The following is a 17,363-nucleotide window of genomic DNA, read 5'->3' on the forward strand; positions in this document are numbered from 1 at the left end:
CAGGTTGGCGCTGGGCACGTTGGCCACGCGGATGATGCCCGGCTGGATGAGCTTCTGGGCGTGTGCGGCAGCGGGCACAGCGGCGCGGGGAGCCAGAAGCAGGGGTGGTGGCCCCGACCCCGAGTACTGCTGTTGCTGCTGCTGCCGCAGGCTGGCAATCTGCTGGGGCGTCACCGAGATGGGCTGCAAGAGGCAAATGAAACGTGACATATAATAAGCCTTGAAGATTTTCATTATTGCTTATTATTTTTACTGTTATTATTGGTGGTGGTGTTAATAATAATAATACTTGTTATTACAACAACAACAACAACAACTAGCCAGTGATGGAACACTGGGCCTCTCACCTGGGCTCCTCTCACGAGTGGCGGCATGATGATTTGAGAGTTCTGAGAGCCGTGTTTGGACACCTGGCCCCCACGCACCAGAGGAGGCGGGATCACTGTCCCCGAGCTGCGTCCCGCCAGAACCTGCCGGGATGGGAGCCAGCGGTCAGCGCCGAAGCTGTGGTCAGTTGACCGCTGGGGAAATTCCTACGAGGGAATTTCAGTACCAAGGCCCCCAGTAGAACTCAATGACCTTCAGTAACTAAGAGCATTGATTATGGCTGGGTACAACAATGGCCCAAATAATCAGATTTTCATTTGGTCGATCAGACGTTGATTCTTAAAATCCCAAGACCAATCTCACAAACCGGATTATTTGTTTATAAAAAAAAAAAAAAGTAACAATTTGGCCCCAGTCGTCAATGTTAACATGAACCTTTTAAGTATTTCGCCATGTTGGTGTTCCATTTTCAGCACTGACTGAATTAAAATACAATCAATCAATATTGAATCAAATCGGGACCTGGTGACCAGAAAGTGAATTAAACTGGGAGATCTAAAATTAATTCATTAATTAATTTCCAGTAATTTTGTCATGTACACTAAAACATGCCATAATAGCATGACACTATGTGTAATGTGAATTATGAGGCATGTCCTAAGGTGATATGCAGTATACTGAGTGCATGATCTGTGAGGTAACTGAGGGAACAACTATAGAGTATAGTAAGGTGTGGTAAAACTGGTTCAGCCGTAATGTGTGTATGTGTGTGTGAGGAAATATAAAGTGTAGTAGAATGTGTGGTATAACACGTGTGCTGTGTGGGATAGTGTGTGCTGTGTTGGGGTAGTGTGGGGATAATTCTTACAGGCTGCGCTCCTTTGCTGGACACTGTGCCCCGCACCAGAGGAGGAGGTGTGGCCACACAGCCTGAACCCAACGTCTAAGGAGAAAATGCAAAAACGGGCAATAATCACTTTGTTTATCACAAAAGGTAAACAAAACCACAACCACCACAAAAATTGTGAAAAGTCCAGGAAATGTGCAACTACTAAACAGCCAATAAAACACTAATTAGGATGGCAGGAAGGTGAAACCACTATTACAAAGGTCACAAAAGGTCAGCCAATGAGAACAACCAGCAGAGACCGTGAGGGTAGCAGCTGCTGGCACCTTGTGTTTCCAGAGAGTATATATCAGTAGAATGGAGTGAAGTGTTTCAGCAGAGGGCTGGAGTGTGTGTGTGTGTGTGTGTGTGTGCGCATGCACGTGTGTGTGTTACCTTTTGTGCGCTGGTGTCTTTGTGTATCTGGCTCTGGCGGAGTTTCTTCAGCAGCACCAGCTTGGCTTCCTCCAACCTCAGCTCCTCCTTCAGCTGTTTAATGATGCGCTCTCTCTCCTCAGGACTGCTCTTCTATACACACACACACACACACACCCCATATGAGCAAACAGGGTAGAGAGCACATCAAAATTCACACACGCACACACACAGAGATGCGTGCACTGATGCACACATACATGCACAAATTACGGGGAAACGGTAGAGAGCGCGCACACACACACACACACACACACACACACACACACACACACACACACACACACACACACACACACACACACTTCTGCTGCTCCCAAGCCCACTGCTACATTAACTCCACTGCGAGAGTGAGACCGAGAACGCTCCGAGCACACGCAGGAGGTCACTGTGTACTGACCATGAGCAGGTCCGTGTCAAGCTCTTTAAAGTGGCCCGCGCCATTCATCTGCGGGCTGGACGGCTCGTTGTCAGAGAGGACAATGACGTCGTCTGGCGACAGAGGCCGCTTCTCTTTTTTAACATCACTGCAACAGAAAGGAGACATTGGCGGGGGGGGGGGGGGGTTTCAGAAGCACACGACACCACAAAGCTTTCATTATACCTTTATTCCTCTCTAAAACTGACTGTGACCCAAGAAACGGTGGCGTCTCATCATTGAACCAGTAATAAGAGAGAGAAAATAATTTAGTGAAGGAGACAAAGATTTTAAACATGTAAAGAAATTCATACAAAAAGGCTTCTCAGATCTGACCCTGGCTCTCTGCCGAAAAGCCGAAGACGACTCCTCCACTAGAGGGAGACAGAGACACATCCGTCTCACACAGGTTTCCTGTAAATGCTCAAGCAACACATTGGGAATCCTGTAGAGCCAAGTCACATTTTGAAAAGGAAAAAAAAAAAGAAAAGTCTCTGCCCAATGTTATTTGGGTGTAGTTACTGAGTGAAATCAGCTTTAGCCTCTTTAGTTACAATCTAAACAGTAAGAGGGGAGAAAATAGATTGAGGACCATTATTACAGCAGCATGGCTCAACCATGAAAAATAACATGATTCAGTCAAGCAAATATAATAAAAACACACACACACACTATATATATATATATATATATATATATATATATATATATATATATATACACACACACACACACACACACACACACACACACACACACACACACACATACACGAGTGAGAAAGAAAGGAGGTGAAAACCAAGGACTGGCAATAGGACCCTATTAATGAGATACCATCAAGCCCCAACAAAGTTTACTTTGTTATGGATGAATGTCCTCTTAAGAAAAGTACAAAAGCATAAGATGGGAATAAAAAGTATGAGTATAAGCAGGTATCTGGTTATAGGAATGAGTTTAACAAACCCCGGGGAGGGCACACAGCCAGGACTTCACAGCCCTCTGATCATGTACAGGGCTGAGCAATTCAGATGCTTCTCCTTGTGTTGCCATAAACCAGGGATGAAGAAAGGGGGATATGAGGAGTCACACTGATTCTAAAGGAAGAGAAGCACAAGAGAGAGGAGGAGAGGAGAGGAGGGAAGAGGAGAGGAGAGAGGAGGAGAGGAGAGGAGAGAGGAGGAGGGAGGAGGAGAGGAGAGGAGAGAGCAGGAGGGAGGAGGAGAGGAGAGGAGAGAGCAGGAGGGAGGAGGAGAGGAGGAGAGGAGCCAGCAGGACCTTCCCTCAGCCCAGAGCACCAGTGGACACAGACGTGGCCCTCGGCTTGAACATCTCCTTCCCGCATAAATAAATAAAAAAACCTTAAAAGGCAACAAAAAGCCATGTGTTGCGATCATGGTCACATTTCCTGTTTAGACCGCAGAAGTTGTTACTCCTTTGTGACGCGGGCCTCCGTCGGGGTGAAAAGAGGCTATTTACTGCCTCCTTCCATTTCGCAGAGAAATAAAGTTATTTGCATTAAAAGTAAGAGTACTGGGGGGGTGCGGGGGGGGGTTTGTTGATGTTTTGGAAGGCGAGGTGATGATGCGGAATTTAAAGCATCATTCTCGCTCCTCATCTCCGAGATGCTCCTCTTCCTACAGACACCCACTTCCTGTACATTAATCACTCTACTAAACAAGTCATGTGACCCACAGCAGTTTGCCTCGCCGTCATGTGACCCCTCCCCCCCGCCCTCCTCCCTCCCAGTTCCTTTCAAAGTGGAAACCATGGCAACCAGCCGGCTGGAACCGGTTTGTGACACATGGCCTTCATTTTGTGAAGTGCAGTAGGGTTCAGGTGCTGGAGAAAATGGAGCTGCCATCGCAGAAACTTCTGAGAGAGGGAGAGCGACGAGGCGCCCACGCGCTCACACACACACACACACACACACACACACACACACTTCCTGTGTCAAACTACCACTCTTTTCAAACTCAGGAGGCATTGATACGCTACAGCTCACAAACACGGGTTGAGAATGGAGTAACTGAAAAAACAGAAATGAACACACTGACTGCTCCGACAGTCGAACTCTCGTCACGTTTCAAAACGCTCAAGGCTCTTAAGGCCTTAGGAAAGCGGGGCAGATTTGGGCAAGTTCTTGGGCTGTGCCGGGAAGACAGCGACGCCATGGCGACAGCCCAAAGACCTCTCTCTGCAGCATGGACATCAAGCGCATGCACCCAGGAGTCTTCAGATCTCAGAGCACTTGAAACAAAAATAGGGCAATCGCAGCTGATGAAACAGCCAAAAACCTATTCCTGCGATTCCGATGACAGTAACGTTCCTGCACATGAAACAATATTTGGGTTTATTACCAAGTCAGGTTTCTTTTTAAACATTTGGGAGTTCAATCATTTCGGCTAGTTATTTCAGTGATAAACAGAAACAGTACAAGGAAGAAGATGACCACTGTTTGGCCTCGGATGTTCCATCTGAATAAGAACTGGAAACAACTTCCATCAACTGTCATTCTGCTATGCACGCTCCGAATCCAGCAAAAAACAATGGAAAAAACCCCTCAGACAAACCTTTCAGGGGTGACAGAGGAGAAGCAGAATGGAAAACTCTGTGTTGATTGGTGTTGGTATGGTCAACATCGTACAGACATTACCCACATCCAAGCACCGTGAGTGAGGGCTGTCCGGCGTGGGGACGGTGGATGTTCAGCACACACACACTTCTGTTCACCTCCTCTCCACCGTCTGCCTCAAGCTCCCATGAAGGGAAAAGCATCCTAACTAAGTGCATTTGAACCCCCTCCCAGAGTTGCCACACACACACACACACACACACACACTCACACTCACACGGTATTGCACTCCTCCCCCAGCACCTGACCCGTTTACAGTCTCGGGGCCCGTGGAGGTTATGTGGCTGTAACGGGCTACATGCCCGTTTGTCAGTTAACCCAGGACCTGACTGGCATCCCTAAATCCCACCCGCTACATCCGGATCGCATCACAAAGTCGGGCTCTATGTTGTACCGGGCACTTCCCGACTGAGTAAGGAGTCGCGCGTTGGCATGGCTGTTTCTGACCCACACTGCCACGGCAACCGAGAGCGCACCAACCTTCGGGTGGTGCTCATGTCCACGGGCTCCTCCCTGGCCTGCACCTCCACCTTGATGGTGGCCTTCACCTCGCTGGCGTTGAGGAAGGTGGAGCCCCGCGTGGGGGCGGAGGCAGCCTCAGGCCTGGGCCGCAGCACGGGCCGGTCATCCCGCTCGGCGCCGCCTGCCTCCATCTTCACCTTCTTCACGTCCAGGTCCACGGGCAGCGAGTCGCGCTCCAGAGCACGCTTCTGACTCCGCGTCTGACGCACGGCCTCGTCGGACATGGCCACGCCTGGGGGAGGGAGAGAGGGACAGAGATGGAAAATCAATATTAATTCTGTTAGAGGCAACCGAGTTAGGAAACGCCATACACGCATGAAAACATCACTGTGATCCCTGGTCTAGTACAACGTGTGTATGCATTGGAGGGTTTCGTGTAAAGTGCTGTGCATAAAGAGCAGACATCTAAACACACGTAGGTGAGGAAGGCCACCACGGTCAGCGCCTCGAACCAGAAACGCGGCGCGGTGGGATCCACAGCAGGTGTGAGACATGAACAGATGCAGACACTGAATGAAACCCGACAGACTGACGGAGCTCCAACACGACCACATCGCACACAATCATTAGTGGAAAGGAAATGCAGGTGAAAGAAGGTCCCGGCGTAGAGAAGGAGACTGATGGAGGGAGGGAGAGGGAGGGAGAGAGAGAGAGAGAGAGAGAGAGAGAGAGGGGGCTGATATGGGTTAGGTAGGTGCCGTCTAACAGCCATGGATTTGGCTGCGCTCAGCAAAGCCCAAAGTGAACTGCAGCAAGCAGTTTTAAAACAGCAGTAGAGATCTTTTTGCACCTCATCAACCCATAAATATCATGACATGCTTGCCCTACTAAGAAATAAACACCACCACGGCAGTCCAGTGCCAGTTCCCGGGCCGTGTTTCCCGCGAGAGTTCAAAGGCAAACTCCTGGCCACATTTTTGGGCCACATTTTCACTCTGATCCCTTCGCCATGCGCCCGAGCCAGACCACGGAGGCCTGGCCAGCCACCTGCTGCAGACAGGCGCGTGCGGGGGAGGGGCGGAGGCTTTGAGAGGAGGGGGACCGAGCAGACAAGAGCGTCTTCTACTGAGGTGAGGCTCTGGAGGCGGCCGGAGGGCACTCCCGACGCCCATGTCGAGGCCTCGGGGGAGAATAACTAAACAGCAGCGCCGAAACAGAGGGGATTGAACTGGACAACCTGAGACAGCCTACAGAGCAGTACTGAGAGAGAGAGAGGCAGACCAAGGGACAGGTCGACATGCAGGTGAACAGAAACACAGAGAGAGGGACGGACTGAGAACGTGAGACGGGCGGGCAGAGTGGCAGCGAGACAGCTGGTGACACAGTGTTTCCTCTCAGTGGGGGTGAAAGGAACCCTGTAGTGGAGTCGGAAATACAGAACGTTCTAGAGTCTCATCTGCTCACCCATGCATAACAGGAAGCTTCAGCTCAGAAAAAAAGGGGCTAAACATAACATTAACCCTTTCTCAAGAACACACACACGTACACGGCCGCATGCACGCACGCACACAAACCCTTACGAACCCTTTCAAGTTATGATGCAAGTGGTCTTACTGAAAAACTCCCCTTAGTAGAAAGAGCCTCACTACTACACGCTTTACCCCAGTACCTGTGGATCTCCTGCAGATATACCCACACACACACACACACACACACACACACACAGACATACATATACATACGTATATATATATATATATATATATATATATATATATATATATATATATATATATATATATATATATATATGCACTTTTCATTTGATAAAGAAAAGCTGACAAGTTCTTTCTCTCGCTCTCCCACCCAGTGACATCACTGAGCCACACATGACCCTTCCCAGGATTCAGTGGGCCACACAAAGCACTTGAGAACCGGTTTAAACCGGTAAGTGCGTGCGTGCGTGAGTGAGAGTGAGACTGAGGCAGGTTTTAACCCTTTGTGAGCCAGAGTAAGAAAGGGAGTGTGTGTGTGTGTGTGTGTGTGTGTGTGTGTGTGTGTGAGAGTGAGAGAGAGACAAAGACACATGGTCTTTCTGTCTCACACACAACCGCACACACACACACACACACACACACACACACACACACACACACACACACAAATGGATGGTTACGCCTGAGAGAGAGACGCCACATGGCATTCCAAAACACAAGTCCCCCAAAGAAACGAGGGAGGGCGTGGGCAAGCATAGAAGGAGACTGAGACGACACTGTTACTGTTGGCTCCATGGCCGTGATTCTTAAAGGGACAGTTCACAGCACAGCCCGCCAATTACTTTCATTTAAGGGCTTCAAAACGATGACAATTAATTCGCTGTGCAAACGTCATGTTTCGTGAACTGTGACCTGACCTGTGGCTCCGCGTCTGGTAAAAGGAGACTCCACATGAACTGTACGAAACCGTGCCGTTTACCGTATTCCAGTGCCGTCTTATCTGGAGGTGGCAGGCGAACACAGCCGAGCCCTTTGGAGACTCAGCACGTGCACGGCAGTCTCCGCAGAGAGCCAAGGAAGAGATCACAGCAGACACACCAATGCCTGACGCAAAAGCAACCACTGTGGTCCTGTGACCTCACCACATTTCCTGTGTCATCATACTGACTACTGATGGGACATTTAAATTGTAATCTGTCTGTTTAGTCATCCGTTTGTTAAGATCTTAATTTGAGCTGTATGATGGGATGCTCACCTGAGATCTGGAGTGACACGCGAGGCTTTGTGAGGCCTTGGTGGGGCGCAGTCAACACCAGCCTTTTCGGTTTCTCTTTCTAGATTTATACCCAAAAAAAAAAACCTTCCATTTATGTGAACAGAAAATAAACAGCGTCTTAAGAGACCACAAAGCTGCTATCAGATCAGCATGAGCAGGTACTGGCTTCCAAAGGAAGTGTCGTTTGTCTGCTCACAGCAGATGTTTAGTTGAGGAAATGAGTATCCACGGGGTCCATCTCCTCACCTGCGGTATCCAGTCATCACTGAGCCCTTGCTCCGGTTAAAATGCAACCAGGGGCAACAAGTACAGTCCAGTCCAGTCCGATGTTGCGGGTGATCTGGAGGGGGGGAGACGCGTGTGGTGGAGCCACACCTCAGCCAAGGGTGAGCACCTCACCCAGCGCTGCACAGAGCAGAGACTGCCATGACCAGTAACCATTAAGGGAGTTGGGCATTTTGTAAAGAAACAGCATTTGCTAATAAGTCAAAGAACTACTTGGGGCTTTATTACGTCTTTTATCTTATTAGGGATGGAAGATCAATGCTGCTAAACCCTAACTGGTCTCTTACTGCTGAAAGATGCTGCTGAGATAAAAGGACTATATCTCTCTCTCTCTCTCACACACACACACACACACACACACACACACACACACACACACACACACACACACTCACTCTGACTCTCACTCACTTGACTGAGCATTTCTGTGTATGTCTGTGTATGCAGACCCCGCCCCTCCGGACGCCGTAGCCCCGTTCAGCTCTCACGGTCCCGTACAGAACCGACCTTGTAAAAACCGGACTCGGAACCAGAGGTGTGACTTTGGCCCGCTGGTTCTGAAAACCAGTGGGAGACGAGGCCCCGGAGAGCGGCTTCGAGCCCCACAGAGGAGCCAACGGGGACGGGCAGAATGGCGTGTGCCAGGGAAAAGGGCAGCCAAGGACAGCCTAGTCCTGCAGCGTCCTGCTCAGACGACGCAGGCTACTGTCCCCGCATGGAAAGACTCGGCCCAGCATTCCACTCTAGGGATGAGGAAGTGGTAAACATGTACGAAGGCCAAGCCAGTCCGGCTGATCCTGGATCTGATCACTGTGCTGCAGGCCACGCCTGAGACAACCACGCTCAAAGACCATGAGCTGACTTGGGGCCAGCAGTTGGAGCCGGCTGTCAGGGCTGCCATGAGTGCTGAGTCAGATGGTGGGGAGAGAGAGAGAGGGAGAGTCCACATGTTGCAGCGAACGTGGAGGGTGTCGGTTAGAGCTAAAATGGCAGCCAGGGATCAGGTTTCATGTCCCTGGGGCAGTGTACATACATCTGCCTCTCAAACAAGGCATATCCTCCCATACACTCAGATGCAGGCACGGTTTGAACCCGGACTACAAGGGTATAGTGCCTAAACAGAACAACAAACAAATCAGGGGAAAAAGCAGTATATGGAACCTAAACATGAACTGGAGCATTTGGCAATCAAGAATAAAATCTAAATGTTGTTGGCAAAACATTTATGCCAAGTTTCCCCTCCAGCTTCCATTTATTGATAGCTAAATTAGAAGTTTCCCTGAAATATCCCTTTATATCTCAGAACCATGAATGTAGCCACAGGTCTACTTTTGGTGCCGTTAATAAAGTTCACTGCCAGACAATCCAGCAAGCCCTGAATATCACAAAACATCGGATCATTGGCCGTCCGTCGTCCGCAGCCACACCAAAACAACCAATCAGAGTTAAGTAGACTCCACGGCAGGCACGGCGCAGGCCTGCCGGCTCCTCCACTGCAGACCCGGACAGGCATTATATATTCGGTCCATCAGTCCGTTTTATCCGAGGCAGTGATGCCCTCTGGTGCCAACGCCGCTCGTCTGCTGGCTCCACTGTGCATCATGCACCAGGCACAGACAAAACGCCGTCACGTTCATCTCCTGGCCTGGCGAGAAATCTTCCTTTATCGTGACTTGCGGCACTTTTAAAGAGAGACCCCGCGTGCACCTTCAAGTGTAAAAATCTATGTCCACAGATGCCAGGTAGAAACACTTGCCTTCCTTTTCACCTCAGACCTTCAGAGTTCTGACAGAAGGACGGCGTTTGCGGTAGAGTACCTAGAGTAGGTGGCGGCCATTTAGAAATACTGCGGTCTGTTGCAATAGGAGAATTCCGATGCTGCAACAGGCGACTAATGGTGCACGTCTACAGCGTGGCACGGGCTGTAGCGTTTGGCTCTCTCAACCATGACGGATACCATCTTTAGAGCAGCTTAGAGCTGTGCCTCTCCTGAACACACGCTGGTCTTCAACCTTAAAGATTACATTTTAAAGCACATCAACACCCATTAGGCATAATACATAGGAGAAAAACACGAACCCCATATATGGTTCTAGTAGACCAATGAAGTCATACAGTAATTATATATAAGGTAATAATTGTATATGAAGAATAAAGAAGGCATAAAGGCTCCCAAAATGCTAACAGTCCTTAACGGCTAAAAGCGAGAGTGATTTTAGCGTAGATGCTAATTTTGAGATGTTTTGGATAATAAACAATGACACGGGTGTCGTGTTGTATCACGATATTACCACATTCCAAATTCTGTCAATAGCTAAGCCATTATACTGCACAATAAAGATGTACAGAACATCTTTCCCTGGTCGGTAAGTCCAGGCGAGCATAGTGACACACAGTGATGACATAGGCTCTGTTTGTCACCGATGACTGGGTAAAGGAGTGAGTATTCCTGGGCAAGGGGGCCAGTTGATCACGACCGCTTGTCACAAGTTATCTATTGTTCAGGTTGATCCTGGCCTTAATAGATTGAACCTGTATATTAGAGAAGATATGTCCGAATAAAGACTGAGGAAAACACTTTTCTGGTAACCCAGCTGTACTGTGAATGTCATGCAGTAGCTGGACAAAAGTTTGACATCTTCTCTACGGTTAAATTTAGCTTAACGTTAGGGTCAAGGACAGAGCTTCCATTACAGTTTGGGTTAAGATCAGGTTTAGTGCACGGATTAGTCCCCGGCCATGTTTGGTGAACAACGGAGGAGAAAATACTTTATTTACTGAACAGCACTGCAAACTACACACCATAATCAAACACAATGCATTCCTCTCATGAAGAATGTGCCCATCTCGCGCGCGCGCACACACACACAGTCCTGACATTAACTTGCTGCCTCCAGGATTTCTTGAAACGGGGGACTGACTGGTTCTTCTCTTCTCTTCTCCTCGCTCACCTGGAGCAGATGTCTGTGCCAGGCTAGAGGAAGCATTTCCACGTATTTTATTTATAGCTGCTGATGTAATGACCTCCCCTACGGGGTTTTAACTTGGTGACGTATGCATGTGGGTATGCTGGAGTATATAAGAGGGAACTAAAAATCTCCCATCAACCTAAACCTTCCCACATATAAGCACGCACAGTCCAGGGTGCGCAATATATCGTTCAGACATTATCACCATACTGGCCATGATACTGATCTCAAACGAAGTTGCAATTCGCCCTCTACCAAATCACTACACTACTTACTAAATGCCATCAGCATACAGACCAACCTTAGTGTGTTTTGTGGGTGTTTACATGAAATAGACACATGATCTAATTGTATGGCATTTATGATCAAACAATTCATAGTTGCAATACATACTGAGTGCTCTGAGTATATAAGTGCTCCGAGTATATAAGGACCAACCTTAGACTGTTCTGTGTGTGTCCGTGATTTATAGCAAGCACATGAGCTATTTGTATGGCATATATGATTTAGCAATTCATAGTTGCAATATATAGCAATAGAAGGCAGTAACTCTGATCATGCAGACCTACCTGTACTTTACGAGGAGACAAGACCAGCAACAGAGAAGAGCGTGCCGTCACTGACGGAACCCCACACACACTCACACAGGCACATCAGAAGGCCTCGCGTCAGTCTACATTACAGCAGACCAATGAGAAGTCATCTCTAGAGTTTGACTCTAGATTCCCGGCATTTGTGTTTCTGTTCCCATCTGCTTGACGACCGAGGAACGGCTGGACGCCGGCTCATGTACGCATGACAATGTGGGATGCGCGTCATTATGATGTGAAATTTCCAATATTATAACGCGATAATATAGCCCTAACCTGAAAGATGTCTGCAGCACACCATGTGACACAAATGCAATGATTTAATGTGATGTGATTTCCTTTTATTACACACCAAGCACCTTCAAAGTTTCATGGGTAGGAGGAAAGATTTTTTTTTTTGTTCTGCCTATAAACATATACGTAGTTGCCATACAGCGGGTGCAAGAATCTCACTGCAGTGAAAAAGCTTTGCATACGCAATGCGTTTTATATCTGAAGACCAGACAGATTACTCCACCCCACAATATCTGGGGCTACAATAAGTGTTTAAGTTCCATTAGGCCTAGGATAAATCAGTCGCGCATTGTGTTGTGTAGCCTTGTAAAGTTCTCCGAACCTCTCACTATGGGAAATTCACTCAATACGTACGCATTGTGTTATCCAAAACATCGCCGTGTTACACGGCGGTGTAGTTTCTCCCGCGAGTCCCCATAGGAAACAACACAGGCTTAAACGCAATTAAGCACCCAATCACTTAACCACTTAAAAAAACAAACAAAAAATAATTTAATAAAAAAATAAATAAAACACCACCACCTCCTCAACCTTAGGATGTATCCGACGTGTCAGATATAGAACGCCTGTAGAACACTAACGCCTGTACTCTGCACTGCCAAAATGACACTAAACCTCTGTCTGTTAGCTACTAGATTATCAGACCACACTAGTACAATCCTGAACTGATTAAATTAAATAATCTATGGATTATAGCCAATCGGATTCAACATCTCTGTGATGTAAAGCAGAATTGCTAGGTGAGACATCATGGGACATGATGGCCACTGGGACTTTTTTTGCATCATTTCTGTAACTTCTAACTGATAAAAAAAAGTTGAAAAAAAGCAATCAGAAACCTAAAAAGTACACAAAACATACACAAAAGTGCACAAAAAAAACAAAAGAAGACCAAAAAGTTACTCTGCTGACGCAGCGTTACTAACCTTTTCTCCCCAAATGGCAAACTTACCCCATTAGTTTAACAAAGGGCAAATGTCCAAACAGGATACGGTTATCTTGCTGATCATCCAAACTTAGAGGAGACTGTTAAAAGCAATATTCACTTTAAAAAGTGTCAGGAACACACCTACAGCGTTGTGTGACACAGGGCTTCTGGGAAACTGACCTGGGGGATAATTCATGGAGCAGGTTTTCTCACTTAGCTACATAACTTAAGCCAAAAGTCAAGGCCGTCCAATAGGAAGAGAGGTAAGAGACAATTCTATTGGATAATTCTCACTATGGGCCAAGTTGTTCAGCTACCTGAGAAATCCTGTTTTATGAGGTACACCCAGAACCTTTCAGAAGTGAGTCCTTGGTTTGTAGCGCAACAGCGATGTGTAAGGAAGCTGACGGCTCTGGACCCGCATCCACTGAATGAAGGAGGAGAGGACTCGGGAACATGCTTCTCTGTTTGATGCGCCGCTGGTATCCAGGGCTGCTTAGCAACACCCAAGCATCCCCCGCCCCGTTCCTTGGCTACACACAACAAACAGGCCTAACCCCTCCGACCCAGTTCCCTGCAGCTACCGTCTGGTCCTTCTCCCCATTACCCAACACCTCAGGTGAAGCCTCAGTGTGCACAGCCTGTGACACAGGGGAACAGGCACTGCTTTTTCTAGAAACCTGTGCGATCGTTAATTTGCAGGGAGCACACACACACACACACACACACACACACACACACACACACACACACACACACACACACCACTTATCGAGAGGTTACTGCATTCACCGGGGTATTCCGCTCCAGGAACATGCAGCGCCCAGTGGTCAGACGCACTCGGGAGAGCTGCTCTACGGCGCAGCCCGAACGCAGGCCATTCCTGGCCTCGTGCAGGAAACCATCTTCTGCATGGCAGCGTGTTTTTGTCTCGAGCCGGAGGAGCCACGTGTCCTGACGAACGCAGCCGCTTCTGTGACGAGGCTGCCTGCGCTCGCTGATGTGGTCGCTTTGTTCTTTGTGCCAGCGTCACACATCATGACGAAAAATTCCATAAATTCCATTTGACTAATGATGGCCTACGAGTGTCAAGTGAAGGGACAAAAGAACAGCTTAGTCTGAAAAAACTGGCCGCCCAGTTGCCCCCCACCCCCACCCCGCGGCCGAACACAGGCACATTTCAGACACCTATAAGGTCCTAACAGATGGACCCCCTGCGGTTAACATCTCATCAAAGCGGCCATGTGAAAACAGCCTACAAAGACCCCCAAATGTCATTGTTCAGGTGGACAAAGAACAGTCCGGTATCCCAAATGTTAGCATCAAAAAGGAAAAATTCATTTTTCACAGGGTTCACCTTAGAACTGCTGCTTTGATCCTAACAGAGAAAGGAGTCGGAACATCAGGAATATGAAAATTGCTCAGAAAATGCACACTTCTCCATGCACACTATCCCCTATACACAAGCTGGTTCAGTGCACTACTCCATGTAAACAAAGGCCTACCATGACTGTCAGTAATATGATTGACTGATTGTCCCATAATTGACTTTGGTGCCCTGAAGCCAAGCCGTAGCTTTGTGCCATAACTTGAGTGGTCCACACGGCTCACATGTTCAGTGAAATTCCAGATAACTAATCAGATCTTATAACGTGTCGGAATTCTGACTCAACTCCACTGGGAATCAGGCGCTCATCATAAGAACTACCGAACACACCAAATAAGAAAGGAAAAGGGTAACTAGACGGAGGTTTCTTTTTAGACCTGCCCTTTAATTTGATAACATTCACTGTCAGGCACATCCAAAAATTCAAACAGCATAGATCACAATAATAAATTAAAAAGTACAAGAGATATGGATGTTCAGGACCTATTTCAGGACCAATTTCAAAATGTATATATATATATATATATATATATATATATATATATATATATATATATTAGATACATATTCAACGAACACTATGAGGCACATGAAATATTAATAAATAATTAATTATTAATAAATTATTAATTGTTCCAAAACCCAATTAATTTCACTAAGACCTTTAACAAAGTTCAGAGAAAAGCGTGGGGGGGCACCGTCACTGAACGAAGCAGTGTTCCTCTGCCAGTCCTTAATGAATTGTTCTATTATATGGAATAGTTGGGGTTTTTTCTGCTACTGTAACACAGCATTGATAAGAAACAGACGAAACGTGAATGTTTATGACTGTATACACGGTTAAACAAAATCTGAATTAAACTCTATGGTCCTAAACGCATTCGTGAAGCACTCCTGGAAGAAATGACAAGTTAAGTTAGCTACAAAGACAGACGTATCTCGTTGCAAGTTGCTGTACAGAAGCGCAGATGCGGCCCAAGTCGTGCGTGTAGCTTTAAGAGGATGAAGAGGAGGGTAGTCTTGCAAGGAGGAAGATTACAGCTAGGGACTTTTATTGTGATACGACAGAAAATTGGCAGACGGTCGGGTTAAGTGCCACGACTGGGGGCTAAAACCAAGGCACAACGTCCACCATTATTACGCCACCATCACCCCCCCCCCCCCTTTGATACCAGAAAAACACCAAACATGTGAACGGTCCCCTCACCAAAAGCACATTCACACTCGCGCCGGTAACGAACACACGCCACACCGGCTAACGTTACGTTAAGTCAAAACAGGTAAATCCGACGATAACCTCGGTGAAACATTCGCTTAGCCCTAATGACCATTTCTCATTAGCTACAGCTACCTGACCAACTAAACGTTAGCTAGCAACTAGAGGTGGACCGAGCCTCAGAATCTGGAAGAAAAGTAGCCAAGGTCCCCAAGCCCATTTCCCCATCAGACGCCAGCACTTGGTTAACGAACATACAATCACATGGCTTTGAACAGTAAACTTTTCCTGCTTTTTTAGAATAAGAGCAGCAACCTGGCACTCGCATCACAGTCCAAGCCAATCAAGGGCTGAAACGTTAGCAGGCTAACTCGCTAGCGTTACCAGAAGAGGAGGGGGGGGGGACAGCGCAAAATTTAAACTTTGAAGACTGAGCGAGCAAATACGTCCATTTCAGGTTAACCACGTCCAACTGGGATATTATACGGTCGCGAATTCATAGGGAATCAGTCAGCGTGTTGTACCGTGAACTGACAAAAGGGTGAGTGTCTCGAAAATATTCCAACTCCCACAGATACTCCGGCTACTCGTTCACGTTATCCACCCAGACACCACGGCTCAGTCACCGTACTTCAGACCATCCAGATACGAAACATCAAACTGCCGCCAACTATTATTTACGAATGCTTCCTAAGACCCTCTAGAGTGTTCTGGAACTTCGGCCAAACATCAGTGTTTCCACTAGTTCTGCTCATTCTTCTGTTCCTCGAAGAATGTGGGGGGGTTTTTTGCGCTGCGGAAAAGTGTATCGGCTACTTTGAAACAACCCATTTAGTCTGTCGTCGCAGCAGAGATAGGTGGAGGAAGAAGAGCTGGCTTTCGAGAAGTCCGAGGAAAACCGATTCTCCCAATAACCCCCTCCCACAAAACTTCGCTCACGGCTTTTTTTTCACTCACCGGGTCGTTGTGACGCTGATCGTCTTATCGGAGGGTCTTGCTTGAGGTTTGAGTGACAATTAACTCCGATAATTCGGCGTAAAAAAAAATCCCGGGGATACCCTCTTCTCAGCCCTCCCCGCTCTGCCGCCTCGGTTGCCAAATAATGCGCCTCTCACACATGGAGCCGCGGCGTCACCGCAGTGGGCATGCGCGCTTGTGCACGCCACGGGGGACCAAGTACATACAACACTATCACTGACCATCACCAATACCAGGGGGCACGAGATGCGAGCCTCACCCATCCCCCTATCTTGTCTGGGACACTGGACTTATGCGCACCTTTTCTTCCTTACTTTCAGCAATACAGGTGAGCAATGACACCTATAGGTTCCATAAATTATGCTCAAAAGGGCACTGGACAAAACATTTGGTATACCATCATACATTATCGAGCCAAAGAAACTCATGTTAGAAGTGCAGACAGGTCACTTTGTGTATTTTAGGAGACAGGTATTATGTAATATAGATATGTGTATTTGTGTGCTAGTGGGAACACTACAGGAGTATGATCTTACTGTAGAGACGAGGGTGTGGTGTGCAGGGTATGCGTGGTGTCTGGCTGGGTAGTGGGGGGGTTGGTGGTTAGAGGGGATACTGTAATTCCCCTGTGAGTTAGACTGGTACGCGCGCACACACACACACAAACACACACACACACACACATACACACACACACACACACACACATAACACACACACACATAACACAGAGACAGACATGCACACCATATGTGTGGGTAAGGTGTCTACTGAATGAAGACCA

The 17,363-nt window shown here is 47.6% G+C and overlaps 1 protein-coding gene and 1 long non-coding RNA gene across 5 annotated transcripts in view; one reads left to right on the forward strand and one right to left on the reverse strand.

The window, feature by feature from the left end:
- LOC113582886 (NADH dehydrogenase [ubiquinone] 1 alpha subcomplex subunit 13-like) overlaps nt 1-16,715 on the reverse strand; it is a 26,657-nt gene extending 9,942 nt beyond the window's left edge. For 2 of the 4 annotated variants that reach the window (XM_027018923.3, XM_027018924.3), the window contains exons 1-7: nt 16,559-16,715; nt 5,179-5,452; nt 2,049-2,175; nt 1,610-1,741; nt 1,196-1,270; nt 348-470; nt 1-183 (exon numbers count right to left, since the gene is read on the reverse strand). The exon at nt 1-183 is cut by the window's left edge and continues 18 nt beyond it. In XM_027018923.3, coding sequence (XP_026874724.2) covers nt 1-183; nt 348-470; nt 1,196-1,270; nt 1,610-1,741; nt 2,049-2,175; nt 5,179-5,444 — 906 coding nt within the window. In that variant the 5' untranslated portion in view covers nt 5,445-5,452; nt 16,559-16,715. Of the gene's footprint in view, nt 184-347; nt 471-1,195; nt 1,271-1,609; nt 1,742-2,048; nt 2,176-5,178; nt 5,453-7,911; nt 7,969-16,558 lie in introns of those variants that run through there. The other 2 variants (XM_027018922.3, XM_081722963.1) reach the window with 2 other exon arrangements.
- On the forward strand, nt 5,463-14,885 carry LOC145659777 (uncharacterized). The gene is made up of 3 exons (XR_014125917.1): nt 5,463-6,290; nt 7,031-7,107; nt 8,665-14,885. It is a non-coding gene; the product is annotated as an uncharacterized LOC145659777 (long non-coding RNA).
- Nucleotides 16,716-17,363: the final 648 nt, after the last annotated feature.

The sequence above is a fragment of the Electrophorus electricus genome, chromosome 11 (assembly GCF_041902795.1).
Source record: "Electrophorus electricus isolate QZ-2024a chromosome 11, ASM4190279v1, whole genome shotgun sequence".
NCBI classification, from domain to species: Eukaryota; Metazoa; Chordata; class Actinopteri; order Gymnotiformes; family Gymnotidae; genus Electrophorus; species Electrophorus electricus.